The sequence below is a fragment of the Thunnus maccoyii genome, chromosome 9 (assembly GCF_910596095.1).
Source record: "Thunnus maccoyii chromosome 9, fThuMac1.1, whole genome shotgun sequence".
NCBI lineage: Eukaryota > Metazoa > Chordata > Actinopteri > Scombriformes > Scombridae > Thunnus > Thunnus maccoyii.
In genome coordinates this window covers 8,094,283-8,118,293 of record NC_056541.1, presented here as the reverse complement: position 1 = coordinate 8,118,293, position 24,011 = coordinate 8,094,283, and the positions used below count along the sequence as shown (strand labels likewise).

General features: G+C 40.8%; 1 protein-coding gene across 4 annotated transcripts in view; it reads right to left on the bottom strand.

The window, feature by feature from the left end:
- taok3a (TAO kinase 3a) overlaps positions 1 to 24,011 on the bottom strand; it is a 72,165-nt gene that overhangs the window by 15,964 nt on the left and 32,190 nt on the right. For all 4 annotated transcript variants that reach the window (XM_042420929.1, XM_042420933.1, XM_042420931.1 and 1 more), the window contains exons 3-13: positions 19,726 to 19,968; positions 16,145 to 16,216; positions 13,834 to 13,935; positions 13,573 to 13,618; positions 12,329 to 12,425; positions 11,621 to 11,734; positions 10,431 to 10,522; positions 10,091 to 10,184; positions 7,124 to 7,205; positions 3,145 to 3,312; positions 1,505 to 1,702 (exon numbers count right to left, since the gene is read on the bottom strand). In XM_042420929.1, coding sequence (XP_042276863.1) covers positions 1,505 to 1,702; positions 3,145 to 3,312; positions 7,124 to 7,205; positions 10,091 to 10,184; positions 10,431 to 10,522; positions 11,621 to 11,734; positions 12,329 to 12,425; positions 13,573 to 13,618; positions 13,834 to 13,935; positions 16,145 to 16,216; positions 19,726 to 19,857 — 1,197 coding nt within the window. In that variant the 5' untranslated portion in view covers positions 19,858 to 19,968. The remainder of the gene's footprint in view (positions 1 to 1,504; positions 1,703 to 3,144; positions 3,313 to 7,123; positions 7,206 to 10,090; positions 10,185 to 10,430; positions 10,523 to 11,620; positions 11,735 to 12,328; positions 12,426 to 13,572; positions 13,619 to 13,833; positions 13,936 to 16,144; positions 16,217 to 19,725; positions 19,969 to 24,011) is intronic.

Sequence of the window (24,011 nt, the reverse complement as noted above, 5' to 3'; positions counted from 1 at the left end):
CTTTCACTGATGTTCTGCGACTTTTTAAACAACAAAATTTCCCATTGATTTTTACTGTATGACATCTAAATTTCAAAAAGGAATCTTAAGAATTTATTAAAAACAGTGTCGACTGTAACCTCGCAAACATGACGAAATGTCAACACTCAATCCCCCCCCCTCCCGTTAAAGACATGAACATTTTCAAGAGCCTTGAGACCAAAAGGTTGATTCATATGAGGAGGAAACTTCATCAGCGTCTGAAAACAATATGTGTCAGTTTCATTTGTTCTCAGCTCAGCCCCTGAACTTGAAACAACACACAGGCTGTCTATTCATTAAGTGACATCCTTTATCAGGCGCTGTCAAAATACAAAGAGCAGATGAAGAAAGAGAATGACAGAGCAGTGACGGCCCCCCCCCTTTTCACTGATTTTTAAGTCATGTGAGATACTCAATGAGAATGTCAGGCATCGTGTCAGCGTGTGTGTGTGTGTGTGTGCGTGCGTGTGCAGGATGTCACAGCTGTACGTGGGGAAACGGCGGGGAGTGTGTGCCGCTTGTCGACATGTGTACACAGCCTTTGTTCTCCGAGTGTGAACAGTGTCGGTGATGAACTTGAAGCGATCTGCCAAACAGTGAGGACTGTGTCGATGGTTTCCATGGTTTCAGGAGGGGGGGGTGGGGGGTGGGGAGGGGAGGGAGGGGATTACGCATACTCTTGAAAACAGTGAGAGAAACCACGGATGTTTGCAATGAGCCATGTGTCCTTTCCATTTCTAGAGTGTTCAGTTATTATTACCTAAGAAAGGAAGTGGTTATACTAGTAACACAACAAGAATGATGGAATTTGTTGGTTATGCTTTTCATCTTTTTAGATTCTTAGAAAACCAGCATACACGGCGTTATGATTGTGTTTACTGCTTAGAGAGAAGTGCTTGACCAAATCAAATAAGCGGACGATTATCGGGAAGGTTAAAAGTTGTTCTTGTGTGTAATCTGGACTGGTATTTATTTGTTTGCTTGTCTCTGTAACAGCAGGACGTCTCAAAAACATGAATGTACAAAAATGGAATTAGGTGGTTTAAGGCCTTAGGTGAATAAACAACTGATTACAACTTTTGTGGTGATCTGGATTATATACTTTTCCTCTTTTTTTCCTCCCCATAATACAACACTAATCCTATGGTGAAATTAAGTCAGAGCAGTGACGCCCAATCCAGGGGTTTATGTACTTCTGTGGTTGCCACGGGGGATGTGGAAATATTGTAGAGTAGGTCTGCTTATTTAAAAAAAAAAAAACTATATACATATATCTACGTATGTGTGTGTAAATGTGTTATTATTATTATGTGTTATTAAAATATTTGGACATGAAGGGTGGTGTTGATGAAGGGGTACTTGAGCTCATCTGATAGGGTTGTGGGGGAACCACTGAGTCTTAAACAGCTTTGTCTAGTATGGTGTGACTTTTTAAATGCGTCGTTCACCTCGACCTCCTCCCACCTTCACCCCTGACCTTTACCTTCTTGGTGTGCGGGGAGGAGTCCAGGGTGCTGCTGTAGTCCTGGGGGTGCATCATGGTCATGTCGGAGCAGCTGTCGTCCAGCACCTCCTGCATGCTGTTCACGCTGCTGCTCTGGCTGCCCGTGCTGACCGAGGTGCTGGGGATGGAGTGGTTGCTGCCCAGGCTGTTCATCTTACAGCTGGCTGCCTCGCTGTCCTGCGATCGAGCGTCCACAAAACACACGAATCAACCCTCAAGAGCCGTGCGATCATACACAGATGTGCATATTCACACGTAGATTATCACGTCCTTCACCCCAGTATACCACCAACCTCTCCAAATTGTATCATTAAACGCAGTCACCTCAACACAGGGAAAATAATGAATGACCTCTAGATTGCATTACAGTCAAGGTCACGCTAAATTGCCTATTAACCTCTAATTGTTCAGATGTGTTATGTGCGTTTGTATCATTCACCTGCTTAATGTTAAAGCACATCTGTCTGTCTAAGAGGCTTCTGATTAAAAGTCCATTTAAGCGTGTGTACGTGATAGATGAAAGGAACCGAACAGCGCAGCTTTTGGATGTACTTTAACCTATAATTCTGTTACGTCTGCGGTAACAGATTGTATTACGATGCTATAATCAGTCTTTCCTCATGCAGTATATCTTCCACTGATACCAGAAAACTAGATTTGGGACTGCAGGTTTTCTCAGTAAAGGCTTCAGCGGTGTCTTGTTGCAGCGAGGTCTGGCGCTCTGAATTGCGTCACGTGGTGTAGGATGTCACTGTGGCTGCTGGCTGTCTATGCCTGTTCTTGCTGCCTTAAGCCAGGTCAACTAAGGGACGTTTCATCTCAATGTCAGGCTACTGCGGCCGCAGGAGGAAGGCTCCTGTGTGTTGTGATGTCAAAGTGCTAGAGCAGCCACCGACTCTTTCTTTCAAAACTTATTAGAATTGAAAAACCAGGGGTCGGTTTGAGGGGTGGAGGCACTTCAAACTTAAAGGTTCTGTATCTCCTTCCTTCCTCTTTGAAGTGCCTTCTTGAGGTTTCTAGAACATCACTTAAAACTACCTAGCTGGTCCTCACCCCTCCCCCCCCCGTGCTGTGAGTCTCAGCTCATCTCCCGGGTAGCAGATAAGTGTCCTGCATGTTGACTCAGAAGTGAAAAAACTCCCTCACTGCATGTGCAACACAACTGCTAAATTGCAAAAAGTCATTGATACGCCCTAGTACGCAGCCTGTGCTTGAGTGCCTTTTAGCTGACTACCTGGTTATTGTTTGTTCCTATTTTTATCAGCTATTGTCTCAGCTGGCTCTATTATAGTTTCTGCAGCTGTCGCATGTGATTATGCTCTCTTTTGTAATGTGTCAGCGTTGTTCACTTGGCTGCTATATTAAAGTGGCGATACACGAAATCCATAAACAAAACTAAGAAATGACTACAGATTTCTCTTTGAGGTGAAGGTTTGAAAACTGTGACCAGAGATTAAACGGAGCTCAACTAGTTTCATGCTTTTAACTATTTGTTTTCCACCTGCCATCTGACATGATAAACCTCATCATTCTGACCTGTGCATTATTATCTATCCAGGGAACTTCCCCTTATCTTTTTCCTTAACCATTCCCTCCCTCCCTCTCCCTCTTCCTCCCACCTCCTCCTCCTCCTGGCTCTCTCCCATGGGTCCGTTGTGTTTCTCCTGGTAGAGGATCTTCTTCATCTTGCGGTACTGCAGGTTGTCCAGCTCACGCACCGCATCCTTGGTCCTCTGGATGAGGTCGATGAGAATGCGCGGCGATCGTTCCCGACGCACAAAATCATGCTGGACAGAGAAAGAGGGACAGAGGTCAGAGGTTATTTCAAAAGCAATTTAAAGAGGGATGGAAGGAGGGTAGAAATTTAATATCAGATCATGTTAATTACTTTTTTTTCAAAATAGCTGAATAGCTATTTGGAAATGAACTCTGGATGTTCTAGTACGATTGTGTTTATGTTTTTCCAAGTTTTCACCAAAAGAAGATCGTTACATACAAGCTGTTGCGATTGAAATCCAAATTTTACACATAAAATATTAATAATAAATAATATAAATTAGTAGGGAAAGGGATAAGGGAAAGTAAGTCCAAAAAACTGAAAAGTATGGGACTGATGTTTGAAATCTAAATGATATAAAATGATTCACTTCTCAGTAAATATACAACTTACATTGTGTTTTTAATAAAATCTTCCAATCACAGGAGCTTACGGTTAGTACATTGCTGTTCTTAAAGATATAATGAATTGTGTTTAAAAGTGTTTTTGCTGTTAACTTCTTTCATTCAGAGTATTATTTCAATGAGCACAGAAGTATCACTAGAGGGCGCCTGTAGGTTGTTCAGCTCATCCTGGGAGTCCCGACACCCCTCATCCTCTAGTACACTGAACACATGGGACCTATGTAGGATTGTCCATAAAATTGATTTTTTATAAATACTGCTAATCCTTTTCATTCCAATAAATAACGTCTTAACCGTATCTGCCTTGGTACCGAGCTACCGACAGCTCCGGTGAAATATATATATCAAGAAACACAAACGTTGAGAAATTTCTGATAATGACAGAGAAGATTTAGATCATTTTTAAAAAGGACCTACAAACATAAATCATTGTTACATAAAGGGTGGACAGCATCTATAAATAAACTTCAATCCTGTTTTCTGTTTTGTGTGAAAAAACACACACAAACATTGTTTGGTGAGATTTTAGATCACCATTTAGAGCAATGATCAGTCTTACTGTAAGAAACAGAACTTCCTGTTTGTCAAGGTGTAATGTGGTGGAGGTAGAGGTGTTATACATTTATGTAATTATTTATTTTGTGTCACATAACTGGCAGGTTAGAGTGGGTGTGTGAGGCTGGTGGGTTGGGGGTGAGAATGGGGATTGAAGCATGTTTTTTTATTTACTTCACTGACATTTAGATGAAAATAAAAATAGAACAAAAATACAAGGTCTTCTCTCCCCAGCTCCTCCACACACACACATATTCACACCTCCTCTTCAGTCACTCTCATTCATAAAATATTGTGTGCTTAAATGGCTGAAATGTATGCAACCTCAGAGTACTGAACTAAAATATATATATTTATACTGTGTAAGAAATGAAAAATGTATATTTTTTAGGTCTATTTCGGGCTCCCTTTCTCTCTGCACACTTTCCTCTCCATGTGACAGATGCTGGTGTAATGGGTTAGTCAGGACACAGGGGAATGACATCACACTCTGAAAATAGAGATGAGAGCGATTTGTCCCGTTTTCTGACGGACTTACACCACAGTGTGGGCGGTTGGCCACCCTCGTCCTATCGACCAGCGAGAAGTTATCGTCAGGATTTCTCCTTGTTATAAGGTCAGCGTTAAGAAGAAGTGACAGCGTTTCCAGAGGATCTTCAGTCCCTTCCCTGCGTCTACGGCATCGCTAGGAACAGTACTGATCCACCCTCAGAGACATACTCTGTTAGATATCATCAATCTGTGATGTTTAATGTGTTCAGTGAAATATTATTGACTTTTAAGTGTACCCGTTTTTTTTTTTAGTCCATCTCGTCTACATCTACTGCAATTACAGTAGTGGTAGTGATGTCCTACGTTTCCCAGAATAACTTGACAATCCCCAGAGAACGAGCCTATGTATAATTATTGAAGTCATTTCTCAAGGAAAAGTGGCAAACATCCACTGGTTCCAGCTTCTCGAATGTTGCTGCTTTTCTGTCTTATATCCATGTAAATTGTACATTTTTGGATGAAGGACTGTTGGTCAGACAAAACCAGCAATTTGAAGAGGACTTCTGGGACTTCTGGGAAGCTGTGATGGACTTTTTTCCTCAGTATTTTCTGACATTTTGTAGACTAAACTAATTGATTAATAATAAAAGACACATAATGATAATAATCTCTAGTTGCAGCCCTTGTTAATTGCTTGTCAATATGTTTTGTAGTGCTTGGGTTGCATTAAAGATGTTGCCGTGGGAGACATTGACATCTCTGACTTCTCTACTAGCTCTATATAATGCTGAAAACAAAATATTATAGTCATATATGCATAGTTTAGGTAACTGACTATTTACACTTAAACTCCATTGCAGTTGCATTGGGAATATCTGCAGTTTGCTAGTCATTTTATGGGATTAGGAAAATTCACCCGTGCCAAAGAACACCCAGTGCTATTTTTAACTTTTTCGAGCGAGTTTTTTTTTTTCTTCTTTTAAAATGGTGAATATTTATGGGAGGAGGTCACTGGGTGGTTATTATTTCATTATTAATATCATGACTATAATTATGAATGAGGTACACAGGGAGAGTGTGTGCCCTCAGATTAGTGACCTGATTCCCCTTTTAAAGAGCTTGCAGGGGTGTGTGTGTGCGTGTGTGTGCGCACTGAAAGGAAGAGGGGTTTTGTGTGTCTGTCTGAGAAGAGAAAGTGCGGTATTAATCATAAGCTAACACCCCCCACCCCCCCACCACCCCCCCAACCCTTCACTATAAAGCAGCCCCTTCGACACTGATCCAAAATCTGTTTGGTACTTATCCCTCTTTAATGGTTTTTTCGGCCAGGATTTGGGTCAGGGGTGATGGGAAGAGAGAATTCCAGTCTAAACGTCGATCCTATCCTAGATGACAATCCACAGCCTCTTATTTAAACGCTATCTAACCTCACACCTTCCCTTCGATTCAAGGTGAGGCAGGTGTGAAAGCTCGAGCTCCCGCACCGTTGAGCGTGATCACCAAGAACATAAAACTCTTAGTGACCAATAGGATTACCTGTTGGTCACACAAACAAAAAGATCAACTCCTCAATTACTGGGAAACACAACGACCGTACATGAATTAACAACAGTTTAGTTAAGGCTGACTTGGCTTTTTAAATTTTTGTTTTATGGGATCATCTTGCATGTTAATAGAAAGATGACTGCGGAGGGTGACGGGTAGTGAAGGAGGGAAGGTGACATGTGACGACACAATGTTGAGTTTAGAGAGCTGAGAAGGTGAGATGGTTCATAATTGACTTTGGGAATAACAGTCCCACTTGTTTCTTTCCAAAGCTTTGGAAAAGCCAAGTAAGTGGATAATAATTTTCTTTTTGGTCAAAAATGATCTAAATGTTGTTTAAAAAAAAAAAAAGGAAGATCTTTTTCTAACCTTTCAAGAATAACATTATGAGGAAATTCCTGAACGCTTCCAATTTTGCACATTTTTCTGGCATGCAAAAAACCTAAATGTAGAGACACTGAATAACTGCATATATAATGAGCAGCATCAGCATTTAAAAACCCTTATCAGTTGGACTCTAATCAAATCACCCCACACACACACATACACACACACTACATAGGCTTTATGGAGCCCTTAAGAACCATGGGTACGAGGCGCAGCACAGGAAGCACAGTTACAACAAAGGGAAAAAAAAAAAGAGAAAGAATAAGCATTTCTCAGCGGGGAGCCTGATTCCTGTGCTTCAAGAAGACACTGCGAATATGCTTGCATATTAGGGAGCCGTGGGTGGGTGGGAGTGACTCATCCACATGGCTTAGGGACTGCCTGAGACAGGAAGTGAGGTCACAGCTGGAGGGATTTTTACAGACGAAGACCACTCACTCGTAGCAGCTCCCCTGACGAGGGTCTGTCCTGAGGAATTTTCAGTAGGCAGTAGTCAACAAAGCTCCGGAAAGGGTCAGACCTGGATGAAGAGGACAGCGGGATAGAGATCAATAATTCCTCTTTTTCAGTCATAAATCACAAACAGCAGTCATGATCTAATAATAAGCTGCCCTCAGCCGCAACTACTGTACTTACTGTAGATGAATGATTAACGTGATGAGTAATCTCTTTATCTGTTTTGCTGTGTTTATCATATCAATAAATTAAACCACAGCAATCCTATGTAATCTAGCCCTGTACACAGATTATGTAAATATGTGGAGCAATAAAAATATAGGCCACTGGAGCTGTGGAACACTGTGCTACTGACTGATCTAAAAATATGCACATGATAACACAGTACATATAACGCTGTGTGTTTGGGTTGCTGCTATGGGTTGTCAAAATAAAGTAGCCTATGATGGTGGTAAGGGTTTTTATAGTCAATAAACAAATTCAGGGTTAATCTCGGGTCAGTGAGTGCAACAACCTAGCGCCTATCCACCACCTAGCTCCACCTAACCTGAATATCTACATTTACCGTCCTCTGTGATTTAGCCTGGGTCCACGAGTGCGCTTTTATGCTATGCCAGTATATACAGTATATATTGTGTGGCCTTGTGAATGTGTACTAAAGTAACACTATGGAGCTGATGTCTCTACTAGTCTCATCTGGCGGGATGCTGCTAACGCCTCGGGGCCTCTGGAGCTCCTCCAAAAATACCACAGCCCTGCACCGCCCCGCGCAACCGCTCGCCTCGACACGATGCTGGAAAACCGACGGTGATGTTACGACAGGCGTTCTCTCCATGAGCAGTCACAGGCGGAGGATTCTACCTTCAAAAGATCGCCCCTGCCTCAGGTTTCTGATGACTTGCTCTTTGTCGGAGCCTGTGATACATGCTGTCTTTTACGGTGTAAAAATGAACACTTATTTAATTGAGAACATGGGCGGAAAGACACAGTAAGGTCACCGATGCCTTCGGGCTGTTCCGAGGCAGGTAGAGAGTAACATTCAGCTGCTCGCCTCGTCGTTCTTGCAACATATTAAAAAAGGAACACAGAGCTGCACGATGCTGCACGCTCGAGACCTCACACATGTTACTTCAAATTCGATCTTATAGTAGAGACAGCGTGAAAGAGGTACACAAAGGTAAATTACAGGGAGAATATCAAACATAATGTTAATATTTGATGAGAGCTGTTCCCCCACGACAATTGAACCTTACACGCAGCGTGTGGTGGAATGTGTGCTGCCTCACTAATTTTTTGCATCCACTTCATTTCTTGTACAAGGGTTTTTTTTTTGTTTTTTTTTAAAAATCAAATTACATTTAGATCATCTACCTTTCTATAAATTTACACTGCTAAATATTTCTCCTCTTTCCTGCTGGGCCCAAGTTTACCTGATTGGTAGCTAGTACATGTGCATATGATTTAATTATGAAATAACAAGCATGTAATATGATGTTTGTATTTATATACAGACACCACAACTTTTAACAACCAGCTTTAGTTAGATTCAGATTTTTTTTGGGGGGGGGGGGTGGTTTTGGGGTGGGAGCAGGTTTTAGGTTTTTTATTTGTCCGGGTTTTGAGATATTGGTTTCTGAGAACATGAGGGGTTTTGTGAGTGTGAACCTAACACTGACTAAAGCCACAGGAACTGTAGCTTTTGCTCTCTCTGTACTATTTATCGACAATGTCAGCGCGGAAATGTGGAGAAAAGTGTAGCGAACATTACATTTGTAGCTATATTGAGGGGGGCTTTGTGGTTTTCTCTTTTTCGACGTGAGATTCGTTTGGGCAGTGTGAGAGTGTGTAAGAGCACCTGAAAGCGGGTGTCTCACTGCAAAGGCGTGAGATTTTGCAACCCTGGTGTATGTTAAATAATTATGTACTAGCTGATATAATGAATATGTGAACATGGACTATTCAGTATGTAAACCTCATAAAGCTGAGTAACAACTAATACTTTTATGTATAAATGTTAACAGTTGCGCTATAGTTACATAACAACCATTTTATTTATATAAAGGGCATATAAACAGACGTACAGGCATTCTGTGTCAGAAGTTGATAATTTCACCTGCAGCTTTTAGATTTTGTATACAAAGCATGAAAATGTTAAATTACTTTACATAAAGAAGGTGCTTTGTGGGGTTGTGATGGTGCTGCACAGAAAAAGCAAACAGATGTTTAAAACCTGCTGGCCTAAATTAAATTGCTTTACGTTTTTTTTTTTTTTTTGATGTCTAGAAGGACAGTCTCTGGAGAATTTATTAGCATCTACAATCATAAGTTGGGCTGAGAGCAGCATAAAGTAGCGCACAAGGCAAACTGTTCCCCCTTATTATGTTCAGAACACAGTCTGTGTACAAAAACACATCCTAGTTAGTATGGCAAACACGCAGAAATAAAGTTTTAACTACTAGGGCAGAGCAATAAGCCTGAATCAACATTAGAATTATTACAATGCTTTGTTTTGATTTTGATATACACCAAAATACATCTAGTTGCCCAGTAGGAAATGTACGGCTATTTACACAGTATTTCTTTGGATTACATAAGAAACCTACAGTGTGACCTTGCACAAGGCCTGTCACAGGGATCACTGGTCGTGCAGATTAACACATGGATGTCTTAATCGGACTGAGCCCTGATTTGATTGATTTGGTTGGTTGACAGTCGACCGGAAGTACTGTATCAATAGTTTTACAGGATTTTATTTTGTTTGATGAGTGCATTTTTGACATCTTGGTTATTTTGACCAATCATATTTTGATCAGTATGCTTTTTTAAATGGAGGGGTGTTATGAGCAACTCTGATATCTTTAAAAAATGCTTAAAGTTTCAGCTCTTCTCTTTCTTCCCAGGTTGGGGGTTAAAAATTAATAATATCTGGTAGGTGTGTTTTCAACTTACCACTCATTGGACTGCAGCGTGGGAGAGTCGTTCTGGGCGATATGATATAAGGCACTCATGGCATTCATGTTGAACAAGGGCGGTTTACGCTCCGCTAAAACAAAGAAGAAGGGGACAGACAGAGATAGATGAAGAGGAGGGCAGAGGGGTGATGTTTTAGTGCTAAAGTTTTTACAATCACCAAAATCTGCTTCTTTTTGAATAAGGCAGATTCACAGGATCTAATTAGATGTGTTTTTTGTCCTGTTTCTCCTATCATTTTTTAAATCAGCTTAGGACTGATGACTGCAATGGCCAAAAAAAATGCTTTCTTTTAACCAGCAGGTAGATTTGTCCTCACCCAGTTCGATACAGGTGATCCCCAGGGACCAGATGTCCACTTTCCCCTCGTACTGACCCTCGTCCATAGCTAGGATCACTTCTGGGGCCATCCTGAGGACAGAGAGAGAGAGAGAGACGCACATGCAAATGCACATACACACAGAGTTTATTAAGTATGGGGAAAAAAAAATCCATGAAAATGTTATAATCTGCTAAGCCTCTCAGAGCTTTTAAAGTCTCTGGTATGCTGTGATAGCAGCTCAGTTTTTGAATGTGTGTGTGTTTCTGTAAATGTGGAGTGTGACAACTGTGTTTGTGTGAATTGAACATGATGAATGAGACAAAGTTGTGTGTTGTGTGGCTTTTGGCATTATGAAAGTTCATCACTGGCCCAGCTGTTTATGTGATCATTTTCCTTCACCATCAAAGCCGCATGAAGGGTGTGAGTGATTGTATTGGTGGGTAAGTTAGAGCTGATGATTTCTATATATAACAGATAATAGCTTCTGTAACAATATCTAATAATCTGACTGTCAAACCATTCAGACTCAGATGTGATATGTAACATTGGTGGCTTCATCAAGCTGTTAAAGTGCTTCATTCAGGCAAAGGTGTTCATTATATAAATGTAACTTTTGGCTTTATTCAGATATGACAGGACTATTAAAAGACCACAATGCTGAAGCTGTGTCACCACTGGTATATTGAGAAGTAAATATATGAACGAAGAAAAGTGTCAGTTCTCTCAAAGCCTGCATCATTGATGAGAGCAAGGGACGCTCTCCTCTCATAGTGAATGTGAATACCCCAATTCATTTTTATCAATTTATTAGTGTTACCTTTGTACTATTGTGACTTTCACATAAAAGTGACTCAGGCACTTATTCAGACATGAGACCAACATGTAAAACTGCCATCACATTTCTGTAACAAGGTGCGTATCTGAAAAGGGCTCCGGCGTTAGACATGTCTGTGTGTCAACAAAGATTCCTATCATGTAATAGATTGGCTCCAGGTGTCAAAATTCAAAAATTGCTGACGTTATGATGCTAGCAAAGTCAAGAACTCATGCACTGGAAAAACTAACAAAAAAATTTCTTTACCAAAAAAAAAGTAAAAGCTGAAGAAATCCACCCAAAAAACCAAACAAACAAACAAAAAAAAATCCATATGTCTGCGTCTATGTCTTATGTTGTGGTGTGAACTGACCAGTAAGGTGTTCCCACAAAGGAGTTGGCAGGTGAGGCAATGGAGGCGGAGCCAAAGTCGGCAAGTTTGACCTGGCCTAGCTCAGTCAGCAGGATGTTACCAGCTTTCACATCTCTGGATGGGGAGGAGGAGATGAAGAGCACATGAAGAGAATATAGAGGCGTAGCAGCCGAGAAAAACACATCAGTTCCAAGGCACCATTATGTATTAAACCAAATGTGATATAATATCATGGAGTAAAAATACTATACGAATGTTATTATTGTTAATGTATACTGATATTCAAATCTTTAGGGAGTTGTAAATGTCATATATGACACATGTTTGCAAATGGAGACTGGAGTATCATTTTCTCTCAGCTGTTTTTGACTGGTGTCTCTTGTGTATTTATACAAATCACATGTTTGTTTTAATGGCTTTTATGACATTTCTTAATTTCCGCGATGCCGTATGTTATGAAACTGAACAGGCAAAAGGATTTATCTTGAGCCATTGTTGGATACCAGTCAACTTTGTTGCCAGTACTTCTTGTTACTAAGAAGAATGAAAAAACATGTCGAGACAACACATTTTACAGTCTCATTAGTAAATGCTGCAATAAAGGGAGAACACGAGTGTCTCTCAACTCATAATTTATGATGTTTCTTGCAAAAGTTACTGTATGTTCCTTTTGGGAAATGCTTGAAGCGAGGAGACAAACTGACTCACCTGTGAATCATATTATGGGAATGTAGATAAGCCAGTCCTAACAAGGCACCGTGGGTAATGGCAGCAATTTCCACCTCTTGAAGTGGTTTCTTATGAACTTGGGGAGACAAAAGGTACAATGGAAATAAGAAGGAGTCCTCTAAAGACTTCAATTATATAATTATAAACTATAACAGTTCCACACAAAGGTCTACATTATAAAACAAAACTACTGCAAAGGTATCTGCCATATGGATAACATGCAGTGATATGGGCTGATGGAAGATGTGCCGAGGCAAAAGGTCACAACAGGACTATAACTGAGAAATTTCATAAAGTCCCTAAAACCGGCCGGGGCCAACTGTCATGAATGTGTATCTACGTCAGTGATGAGCACACACATAGGTGCTTAAAATAACACATTGGGTTCAGGTCAGGAACGTTATTGAGGATGGAACAGTTCATAAGGTTTAAGCTTGAAAAACCAAAAAAAAAATCTCTATAAAATGTAGTTAACGTACAAACCGAATATGAATAGAGATACGGTCTTCCACCTGTAAATATATTCGACATTTACAGTGTATTATTGTGCATCAGGATGCTTCTTTTTGACACTGCTCCAGTGACTCATACCAAGCATGCACTTTTGTTTTGAGGTTTATTTTAACACATACTCCTTCAGTAAGATTCACATGTGAAAATGATTTTAAAAAACCCACAGGAAACAAACACAGAACATGAGGTTTTATAGATTTCAGAGGCTGAATGCCGCCATCTGATATCAGACAGTTCCTCATGTCTAGCGAAACCTCATAAGAGAGGTCAAACAATAATCTGGTCTGATGTTCATATTCAGCTACTGAGAAGGTAGATTTTGTAAAGAATGAGTCTACTGCAGTTTGCCAAACCTGCAGGCACAAGCTAGTTGTGGATTGATGGGGGGTTTTTTTCTGAATGCTTGCTCACTTGAAATAAAACAGTGAGAACCAAAAAACAAAAGTGCAGAAAAGTGAAAAGGTTTTTTGGGGATTGAAAGTTTCTTAGAACTATCAAAAAAACTGCATGTAAGTCTGAATTCAATGTTTACACACTAAAGGATATATCATAAAAAAAAGGCCTTGTATTTACTTATAACTATTCTCTTTAATACAAAGATAAATATAAAGATGATCACCCTGATACATCTGTACCACCATAAAAATCTGCTTTATAATTGTGAATGTGTAAATATGGTTGCACATTAAACACTAAAAAAATACACTTACCCTCTAGTAAATCTGATGCGGAGCCCAGGCAGTACTCCATCACCAGCTGAAACAGGATACAGTTAAAGTTTCAGGTCAAGTTTGTGAAAACTGAAGTTTGTCTCTGGTGTAAAACACACTCAGGAAGAGACGAAATGAAATGCAGACAAAGAGGAAAAGGATCAGACAGAGAGGATGAAAAGGGGGAAAAGATAAACTTCCAATGTTGCAAGACTGAAGGGGAAGTAGGACAAAAAAAGACGTGGAGAAGGATCCACTCACCCAGGCAGTGTTGTCTTTCAAGTAGCAGCCTTTGTACTCAATTGTGTTTGGGTGTCGCAGCTGTCCCAAAAATTTGACCTCCTTAATGATGTCCTGCCATTTCTGCCAAAAACAAATTCAGACCGTGGTTACAGACTCCATGTGCAATCACAGTAACATCATTCCTCCTGTTGACACTGACTGTTCGGACATCCAAATCAAACTCATTCACAATGTAAGTAATGAGTGACAAAATCCACAGTTCTCGTTTGAAGATAATATGAAGCTTCATCTGTCTGAGTTAGTCAAATAAAGTGGATATCTGCCACATTTATGGTCTTTTTAATAAAAAGTGTAGACAGTGTTTTTCTGTTCGGCTGCAGTGGAAGTATACTAACAAAAAGAGAGAATTTGGCACTAAAAGGACTAACTTTGAAAGATATTGATTTGATTTGTGTAATTTGGAGGACTTTGTATTTCTTCCCCCATCATTTACACTGGTGCAGTGGCCGTTCAAAACGTGCCTGTCTGGAACGGGACGATTGCTTGGCCTCTGACCACTACTTCAACGCATAGAAAAATGAATACAGTTGATGTGAGGTGTGAAGGAGTATATACACCAACAACATGAAAGAAACTAACATTCTATTATACACAGACGTTATAAATAATAAGTACCTTAATAGTAAATAAATGTTCTTTTCTCATTCCAAGTAGCCTAAAATAAGGGCTGCATTTAACAATAAAATAAAGTGGATCGATCATATTGGGCTCTTACATCATTCTTGTGCCTTCAGTTTGGATTTGAGTGGGTATGTGTGCTCTAAAGATTTGTGCTTTGTCTGTAGTGGCGCTTCACAATCATCATGTTCTCCGAGCATATGAGACAAACTGGTTTTGAACTGCCTGTGGAAAGTATTTCCTTTGTTTTACGTGTATAGCTACAGTCAACAATATACCTTAATGCTTCCTGTGTAGTCACTCGCTGCTGATCTCCTAAACGTGCTACTAATGTTATGCTTTCTGTCTAGCCACGGGGTAAGAGTATCCATTCTTGATTAAAAGCTCTGTTTTCACTGTGTACTTTTCTCTTTTTAGAGCTGCGGTCAGCCGGCAGAGCCTTGAAGCTCCTGAAGCTCCGCCCTGCCCTTGCACAGAGTGGAGAGGCTTTCTGATCGCTGGTTTATTCAAAGTTTATTAACATTAAACGTATCGCGTGTCCAAATTGCTCCAAATTCGACACTGCACTCCTTTGGGTTGCCAGCTATACATCCACCAAGAGTGAAGTCGATTGGATGAACGGTTCAAGAGATACGCGAAGGACATACATACAGACAAACAGACAGAGATTCCTTCCTTTAGTAGATAGACTGAAAGTGCATTATAAAAGGGATGTCTTAATGGCCAGCATGAACAGAAGGAATGACTACAGCAAGAAAAACATATGTCACTGTTCATTTGGGCACTACTAACTATTGTTTTAGGACAGACTTGAAAAATTGTGAACCTTTCCTTTAAGTGGGTTTTTCTGTGACTTCAATTGCAATTATGCAACTGACCTCACTGTAGTAAGCACTCTCACAGGTGCTAAAGCTTTTATACACATTTTTACCATTGTATGTAGACAGACAGGAACATTTTTTATAGAACTGCACCAACATAAATAATTAACAAGGGTAATAAAATATGAAAAACTGCAAGCTAACTCACTGCTTACCAGAGGAGTTGATACAGCAACCAAACGCCCTGGCTAGTTAGGAAAAGTCTGACAATGTCATGCACAACCCTCATATAAAACCATCACTAACAAGTTTATAAATAGAAGAAAGTTCACTAAACCACAGGGATGTGGGCTTGAGGTCAATTGTAGTGTAAGCTGTAATCACATAGGACGCCTCCTAAAATATGCTTGTGCCTTCAGCCTCAACTTTTTCAGTGGTTTGCTTGAGGGAGGCACATGTTTCTTTCAAACTTTGCATCTGGCGCTGAGTGATTATTTTTCATTATTTTTGACATTATTTTGTTCCCTCACTACAAATGAGACATCTTGCAAGCTAGTGGCAAACTTTTCAGCAGTGAGAATGATGTAATTCAGCTTTTGTATTTTGAGTTCCCACTGTTCTAGATATGTGTCAAAGCATGAGAAATAAATGTTATCTGACCAAGGCCTGACCAAACACCCACATGACCCTGAGCTTTTTTTGTGATATGGTTTTGGAGACACAACCACCAAAATGTGCTGGTGCATTTTCAGTGGCACCATGGTTTTGAAGACAAAGTTTAGTGTGTGAGTGTGTGTGTGTGTGTGTGTGTGTGTGTGTGTCTTTCTTACTTCGGTAGTCTGCTTGCCATTATAGGACATCTTTTTGATGGCCACCACCTCGTTGGAGTAGGAGTTACGAGCCTGAGAAAGAGAGATGGGAAAACTTGAGGACAGACAGCTTCCACAAACACACATAATCCTTTCACAAGACATAACTGGAGTTCAAGTTCTTCTGTCTGGTCTCCTGGCCATGACGCTCTATAAAATATTTTGTTATCAAGAAATGAAAAACTGACACACATTGGTATAAAATAAAATTCTTGTTTGACATTCATTGGTATACATGAAACTACTGTAGAAAGATGCTGATTCCTGTTAAAGCAGGGTAATTAAGCATGGTTTTCAATTAAAAATGGTCAAAATAGCACATGCAGTTTTGTACTATATCACAACAAGGAACAGATTCTCCATATTGAAAAGAAACATTTCTTTGTATCCCCAACTTGGCATTTATAGGCTCTATATAAACATGTAATAAATGCACAACATGATGTAGTTGTATGCAGATGTTACTGTAGGACATTTTAAAGTGTTTGTTAATATACTGTATTTGTCAGCAATTATAACTTCTCCTATTAAGACATATCTTATATTATTACAACTGCGTTTTACTATACTGTCATTCATTATCTGTTAATAGCCCACAGGAGGAGATAAAATGTCATTAAATGTTTATATGCTGCTTGTAAATGCTAAGTAGATGGGTTAAAGTAAAGTGTTACCAACTCAAGTGATGCCTTAAGGGTGATCCAGAGGCGAGTCATATAAATCCAGTGCATGCAAAACATCCTAATGCATGCAATACAACAATCTACAACGGAGTGATGCAGCCGTAACAGATTCTCTCATTTGAATTTAAACAAATTTCCGCCTGATCAAAGCACTAAGCAATGTGATTAGAAAAAGCCTGCAGGTGAAGCGTTGTGTGGTTAGTCTGCATCTACTGTAAGTGTTTGACTGGTCTGTGCGTATCCACATGTCCATGTTAAAGCTTTGGTGTTAACCTCAGAGGCATTTGGCCTTAGGGACAGCTACGCCGCGGCTCAGCGTAAGCCCTTATCTCAGCTTCATCCCACTTACAAATGAATGAGAATTTCATGTCGAGATTCAAATGGAATTACAGTAACAGCAGGCAACAGAGTATTCCCATTTTACTTTTTTCCAGACTCATTTGATCCCTATGATTGCCTGTCAGTTCATGCATAATAGCCGTTCCCTCTGGTGTAGTCTACGGATAGATTGAGGAAAGGGAGGGGGGGAAAAAAATCATGTAACACTGAAATATTGAAATACATTCAGGCTAATTGTCATTGCAGAAGAAAGGAGGTGTATCAATAATTACAAGAGGCTAATTCATTCAACATACACTGTATTGTGTGTGTGTTCAAAGCCTTGAGTGATGGGCCTACATACTCAGCAGGGGGGAATTCCCCTCGTTCTCTTCTATAATGGAGTTCCTTAGTCTTTACATGCATAATCTATGAATGCACATACAATTGCATATATTTCTTTGACTATGCATGCTATACAGTAACAACCTACAGAATATACGCACATTTACAGCAGTAGGCAGTGTATTTCACACTTCTCTCATGTATTTAGCCTGCAGCTATCTTATACAGTACTTATACAACAGACCTTTACTTCTAAAATGTTAGACAATACAACCAAATCAAAGTATTGCAAAAACAAGCGCTCATTGCCTGAGGTGACAAAGTGGATCAGTGATAAGTATTGTCTCTGTGCAACAAAGTTTGACATGTTCTTCGTATGCTTCCATGAATTTCTTTGGGGTGCTCGAAGCTTCTTCCCTCAGTGGGGTTTTATGCAAGGGCGTAATTTCCACTGGAGATAGCGAGGCATGCACGCTTCACAAAATCTCACACCCGTACTTTCACACTGAGCGCGCTGACTGTCCGGCAGCTAAAATCCAGATGAGAAAAGCTCTGATAGCTAAACATGTTGATATGCTTATGTGAGTCCCCGTCAATTATTACAGTGTGTTCAGAGCAATTAATCTAATGAGCGGCAGTCAGTGATTTGTAGACCTTTTGCCCTGGGTATTGCCTCTCAGGCTACATGCAGACTGCCCTATCTTCTGGGTGGAGGTACGCAGCAGGAAATGAAGACTGCAGACATTACTAAAGGCTGAAAAAATCTATTATTGAATATCAGGTCTCTATTTATGAAATTAAGCAAAATTCTAAGCAGTGTTGGTTCATTAACAATACTGCAAGATTTACATTTCTATATTTTTCTTTATGTTATATGCTAGCAGATAAGTAATTTAAGTATTTGAAAAAAATGTATATCTTTATCTGGAAAAAAAAAAGCCATGGAATACATTTACTAAAGCTGCTCTGGCTAGCAGCTAGAGCTAGCAGTGTACCAGTTGTAATGCGGACAGCATAAGTGTGTCAGTGAACACAGCGCTGGCATCAGGGCAGGATTTAGGCTCACACTGGAGCCTGTTAGCCAGACAGACATGGGCACCAGGGTTACTAGTGATGTGCTGGGGCTGTGTGTGTGTGTGTGTGTGTGTGAATGTGTGTGCGCGTTTTTGTGTGTGTAAATGACATGGGATAGAAGGGGATAGAAAAGCCCGGCCAGCCAAGTAAATCCTGCCCCACTATCGACAGTTTCTCTGTTTTTCTATACCAAGAGAACAGCTGTCTTAGGAGGGACGAGTGGAGGCTTATCACCCCCAGCCCTGCATCTGGAGAGAGGAGAGGAAGATGTGGCATGTTTTCACCCCTCTACCCCCTCTCTCCCCCCCTCCCTCCACGCAGCTTTAGAATCAAAGGCTTGATGAGTAATTAGTGATGATGAGATTAATAAGAAAGGCTACAGAGAAAGTGCTGAGAGGGGATCTGCCTCCACTTAATTGCATTCAAAGAGCCGTATTGTGGCAGGCTAGACTCACAACATGTGTACAAATCACTGAATCGATAAATGAATATGTAGGGTAAGTAGTTAATAAATAAATCAAAGCTATATTCATGTGTTCATAATGATAATGTAGTAAAGGGCTAAGACTGCCTTGTTAAATGTCAGTATGAATTCTCAAGTGCTCCTCGCCCAGCCCTACATTCACATGCTTGCTTTCATGCCAATAAATTCCACCACTGACTTCATCACCATCACATCTTTGTCATTTTACTCCCACAAGCCAATAACTTTCAAAACTTCTAAGTGCCTTCAAAGTCCCGTCGTATTAAACCGATAACCTTTAAAACTTCCGAGACTCGTTGGAAGGATGGTAAGCAGACAGCTGAAGAGAACATGATTTAGTGAGACTCAATTCAAAAAGATCTGTTTAATACCAAACCATATGCCTGAGAAAAAAATATCTTTTTTTTCCAAGATTGTTGTTTGAAACGAGTTCAGATAATGTGGCCATGAGTGGCTTGCTGGCAATTTTTTTTCCATTTCCACATACAATCCAACCAAGCATCTCTTTAAAATTAGTTCTAAGGTTTGAATAACAGGGAGACAAGATGTAGAGTTTGTATGAAAAATAAGATATTCTTTCAAGAACATTCATGGCCTTGTGAAAGGCGAAGCACACAAAATTCTGAATTAGCACTCACAAAGTAGACGGCCCCAAAGCTGCCATGTCCGATCTCGTGCAGGTCACAGAAGACATCCTCGGGGTCATCTTTAAAGAAGAGGTCGGCCAGCTCGGGGTCCTTCGGCACTCCTTTCCTTGTGGACGACGGCATTATGGGCTGGACATGGGCTAGGCGCCGGGGACCAAGCTCACATACACACTACTGCTGCTGCTGCTGCCGCCACCAGATGTCCACGATGGGCCCGGCATTGGCCAGCTAGACCTGGGAAAAAAAAAATAACAGGGAAAAAGCAGACAGACAATGAGTTGATTACATTCTTATAGCTATGGAGTGAACTGGACAAATTGTTTCTTCAGGTATGGTTGCTGCTCTCTTGGCCAGGTCGCTCTTGAAAAAGAGATTTTAATCTCAATGAGACTTTCACCTGGTTAAATAAAATATAAGAAAAGAATCTATTACTAGAAATGGAAACTAAACAGATCCTCTTCAATTTATTCCAAACCTCAAATGTTTAACACGTCATTTCCTGTGTATGAGAGGATAAAAACTTTCATGAAAGGGATGTAAGAGTGAATTAGCATTATTATAATCAGAGTGAAACTAATCCTGTGGAGTCAAACTAAACACATGCGTGCTAAAGCATTAAATTACACTGACACTCACTCAGTCGGTCATTGATACCGAGAGAACATCCAGACATTGTTTGATCTAGTGTTTCTTCACAGTCCCTTCCAGGAATAGCCACATTTGTGTGTGGGCGCATTTGCACGTGTGTATGTCTCATGAACAGTTGATAAGTGATAAAACAGGGGGGAAAAAAAAAAAAAAAGACATTCATACGATGACGACTAGCCGTCTAGTCCTGCTGCTCATCCGAGTCACAGTCGCATTTGCTCACGAACACACGCACGCGCACACACACACACATACATACAGCACACTTGACAGCTGAAGCTGAGTCACTGATGCATCATTTCACCACATGCACACGGTGTAACAGTTGCCTCCGTGCATGCAGCCACGCACACACACACTAACGCGGAATATTTTGTATCGCAAGGCTGCAGCCAGGCCGTCAAGCGTGTACGCATCCTGGACACCCTGCTCCAGTTAGCTTCGCTGCACATTCAACACGCACACGCACACACTCTCACATGCAGACAGTCTCTCTCTCTCTCTCTCTCCCTCTCTCTCTCCTGTCTACCATGAAATCTCTGTGAACATCAGCCACATGCAGCAAACAAATCTGGCTCCAAAGGCCAGCCCCACACAGAGCAAGCTGACATACAGGCAGAGGCAGCGAGACACACAGGCACCCAGGACAAGACACTAAGCATCAGCATCATCCTAATCCCATGCTCTTAAAGGGATCTAAGCCATCACACCCACTCCAAAAATATCATCTTAAAGGCAAAGTCTTGTGCCCTCTGTTTCCGTGGCACCAGATGCATAAAAGATGGCAGCCTCAAAACTTACGTAAGTATGTAATCTAAGGCTGCAAAGATTCATTGAGGCTGCGATGATTCATCGTGACTGTAGAACTCAGGATTTATTTCTTTTCATATCCCTATAGCAGGTGAGAGCAGCGTCTTAGCCAAGAAAACATGAACGAGGACACACACATGCTGTCTCATGCGACCTCCTGTGCGGAAAGGTCTCCTGAAGCACTGGGACAAGTCTGCTACATCAACAAAAGCTGCTATAACATCTCACCATCGGGAATAGCAGCCAGTTGTACTGTAGCTTGACTAAAGTTAATTTCATGGCATTAAGCTTTGATTTCTCTCTAAGAACGCCCCTCAACGTACTTGGAAATGACTGCCGTTCGTCACGTAAAAACAACAGGCATGGTTTCGGTTTACCTGCTTCCGTAATGTGACAGATCACATTCGCAAGGCGTACATGCTTTTTGCCTTAAGGAATCTGTTGGTTTGTTGAGGCATTTCTGAAAAGCGTGAAACCCTCAGCTGAGACCTCGACGCCTGTAATAGAGGTGTGACAAATGATGAATGAACTGTAGAGTACAGTATAGCAGTGTAACTGTATACATACAACCTACAGGCTGTAGATCAGATTCTTTTATATACTATTCATGCTTGCTGGCAGCTCAATGAAAACTACTTTGGTTACACTACTATGAACCCTCCGTGCTTGTTAGACTGATCAATAGACTTTTCTACTACTGAGTTAGCCACCAGCACTCCAGTGCTTTATCAGTGTGTATGTTAATTTAACTAAAACATAGTACAAACACAATTCTCTACTTGTTCAATAAATTAGGCAGAACAAGAAAAAGTGTGTGTTTATGCTGACACCTGTGTGTATTTGTGTGGGGTTTTCGCCTGTGTTTCTTTCTTTCTATGCGTGAGTGCGTGTTTTTCTATCTGTTTACCTCCAATATTAACTTGTGTGTGTCCATATGTGGTAGTGAGTGTGTGTGTGTGTCTCCTAGTTGCATTAGCTCTGCCTGTCTCATCTCTCATCTGCTGGAGCTCTCCAGATAGCTACTGAAATAAAGCCTGACAACCTCCATCTCAACCCTCTCCCTTTCAAAAAAAACACACACACATACACAGAGTATGACTATGCTGCTCTCACTAGAAGAGAAAGAGACAAAAAGGAAAAGGTTACAACATAATAAGAGAAAAAATAAAATTGGGTAAACTGGGAGTGAGAAAATAGATAGAAGACGATGACGGAAGGAGTCTGCAGATGAGTAAATGACAGATAAAAATGGGGCAAATGAACACACAAGTCATGTGATCACTCCGGAGACGCTGCACACCTCCCTCTCACCCTCTTTTCCCACTCTCTTCCTCCTCCTCGTCCTCCTCCTCCTTTCCTCTAAGATGTGTGAAGTGATGCAATGTAGCAACAACAGGTTGTAACACGGGGGGCTCGGTAAAGCTGTTACTAGTCCGGCAAAGCCCAGTGTGCGGACTGTTCGCTCTGCGTATGTGCATGTGTGTGCATGTGTGTGTGTTTGCCGTGGATCTATGAATGGTATTGTGCTGAGAGAGAGAGAGAGAGAGAGAGAGAGAGAGAGCTGATTAGGCAAATGGCTTAGACAGATTAAATGCTTGGTGTGTGAGAGAGTGTGTGTGAATTCTTTATTGCATGTGCACTACTACACACCACTGCATGCCACGGTGCTTATGTGTAGGTGCGGGAGTAACACAAGCCTTGCATGCATGCACTGGCGTTTATGTGGATAATTGAGACAGCCTTTGTGTGTGTGTGTGTGTAAGTGTGTTTCTGTGGGAGTGGGTAATAGTGTTAATATAACTGTTGTATACAATAAAATATATGTCGTTTTTTGCTAATCTGATCTGGAAAACACTGCAGGGTTAAACATTTTTTGAAGGACTATAGAAACAGTGACTCAATAACTCTGAAGACAGTATGTCTAATTTACTAATAACAGTATATCTAATAACTAATAAAGAGCTGAATCTGAGACTTCTGGGACATCCGTGTATTTGGAAGCATACATACATTTGTGGGCCAAAGTTTGACAAGCGTACACAAGAAACACACAAGCAGAAACACACAAACAAACATATACACCCTTCCTTCCACCCGCAGGCCCCCTGTTGGTGCTGCTATGACTAATTGATGTATCAACATGTTGTTGCAGAACCAAGTCCATCGGGCTGGTGGATATGGCTCTACACTACAGTATGTGCTGCAACAGACATATTTAAATGGGGCATCACATTGTCTACTCTTGGAAAATCATACATGAATATGAAGAATATATCATAAACAAGAAAACTGGTCCAGAATTATGAGATAGATCTTAAATATTAATGTTGTTTGGTGTGTATTTAGGAGAATTTTTCTTTTAAAAAGAAAAGCTTTGACAGGGAAGAAAACGTGATTTTCTTATCATTTGTTTTGCATTTTTGTCTCCTCCTCCTTGCCTGTATGACTAAACTCTTAGTAGAGTGCAAATAAAGTGCTCCCCGTGCATGTGTGTGTGCGTGCGTGTGTGTGTTTGTGTCTCAGCATGACACACGTGAAAGTACAGTATGTGCTTGTGTACGTGCGTTCATATATTTGTATATATACACGTTTACAGAGTGTGCATGAAAATATATATGCTCCATAATGCCTGTGAGAGCTCACGGATGTCCATATGTGTGTGTCAGTTTATGTTTGTGTGTATGTATGTGTGTGTGTGTGTGTGTGTGTGTGTGTGTGTGTGTAGCAAGGGGCTTTAGCGGCTTACTGGCCCCCCTCCTGCCTTTAGGCAGGAACAGGAATTAGGCAGACTGTGGGAATTCTTACTGGGATTCAAATCA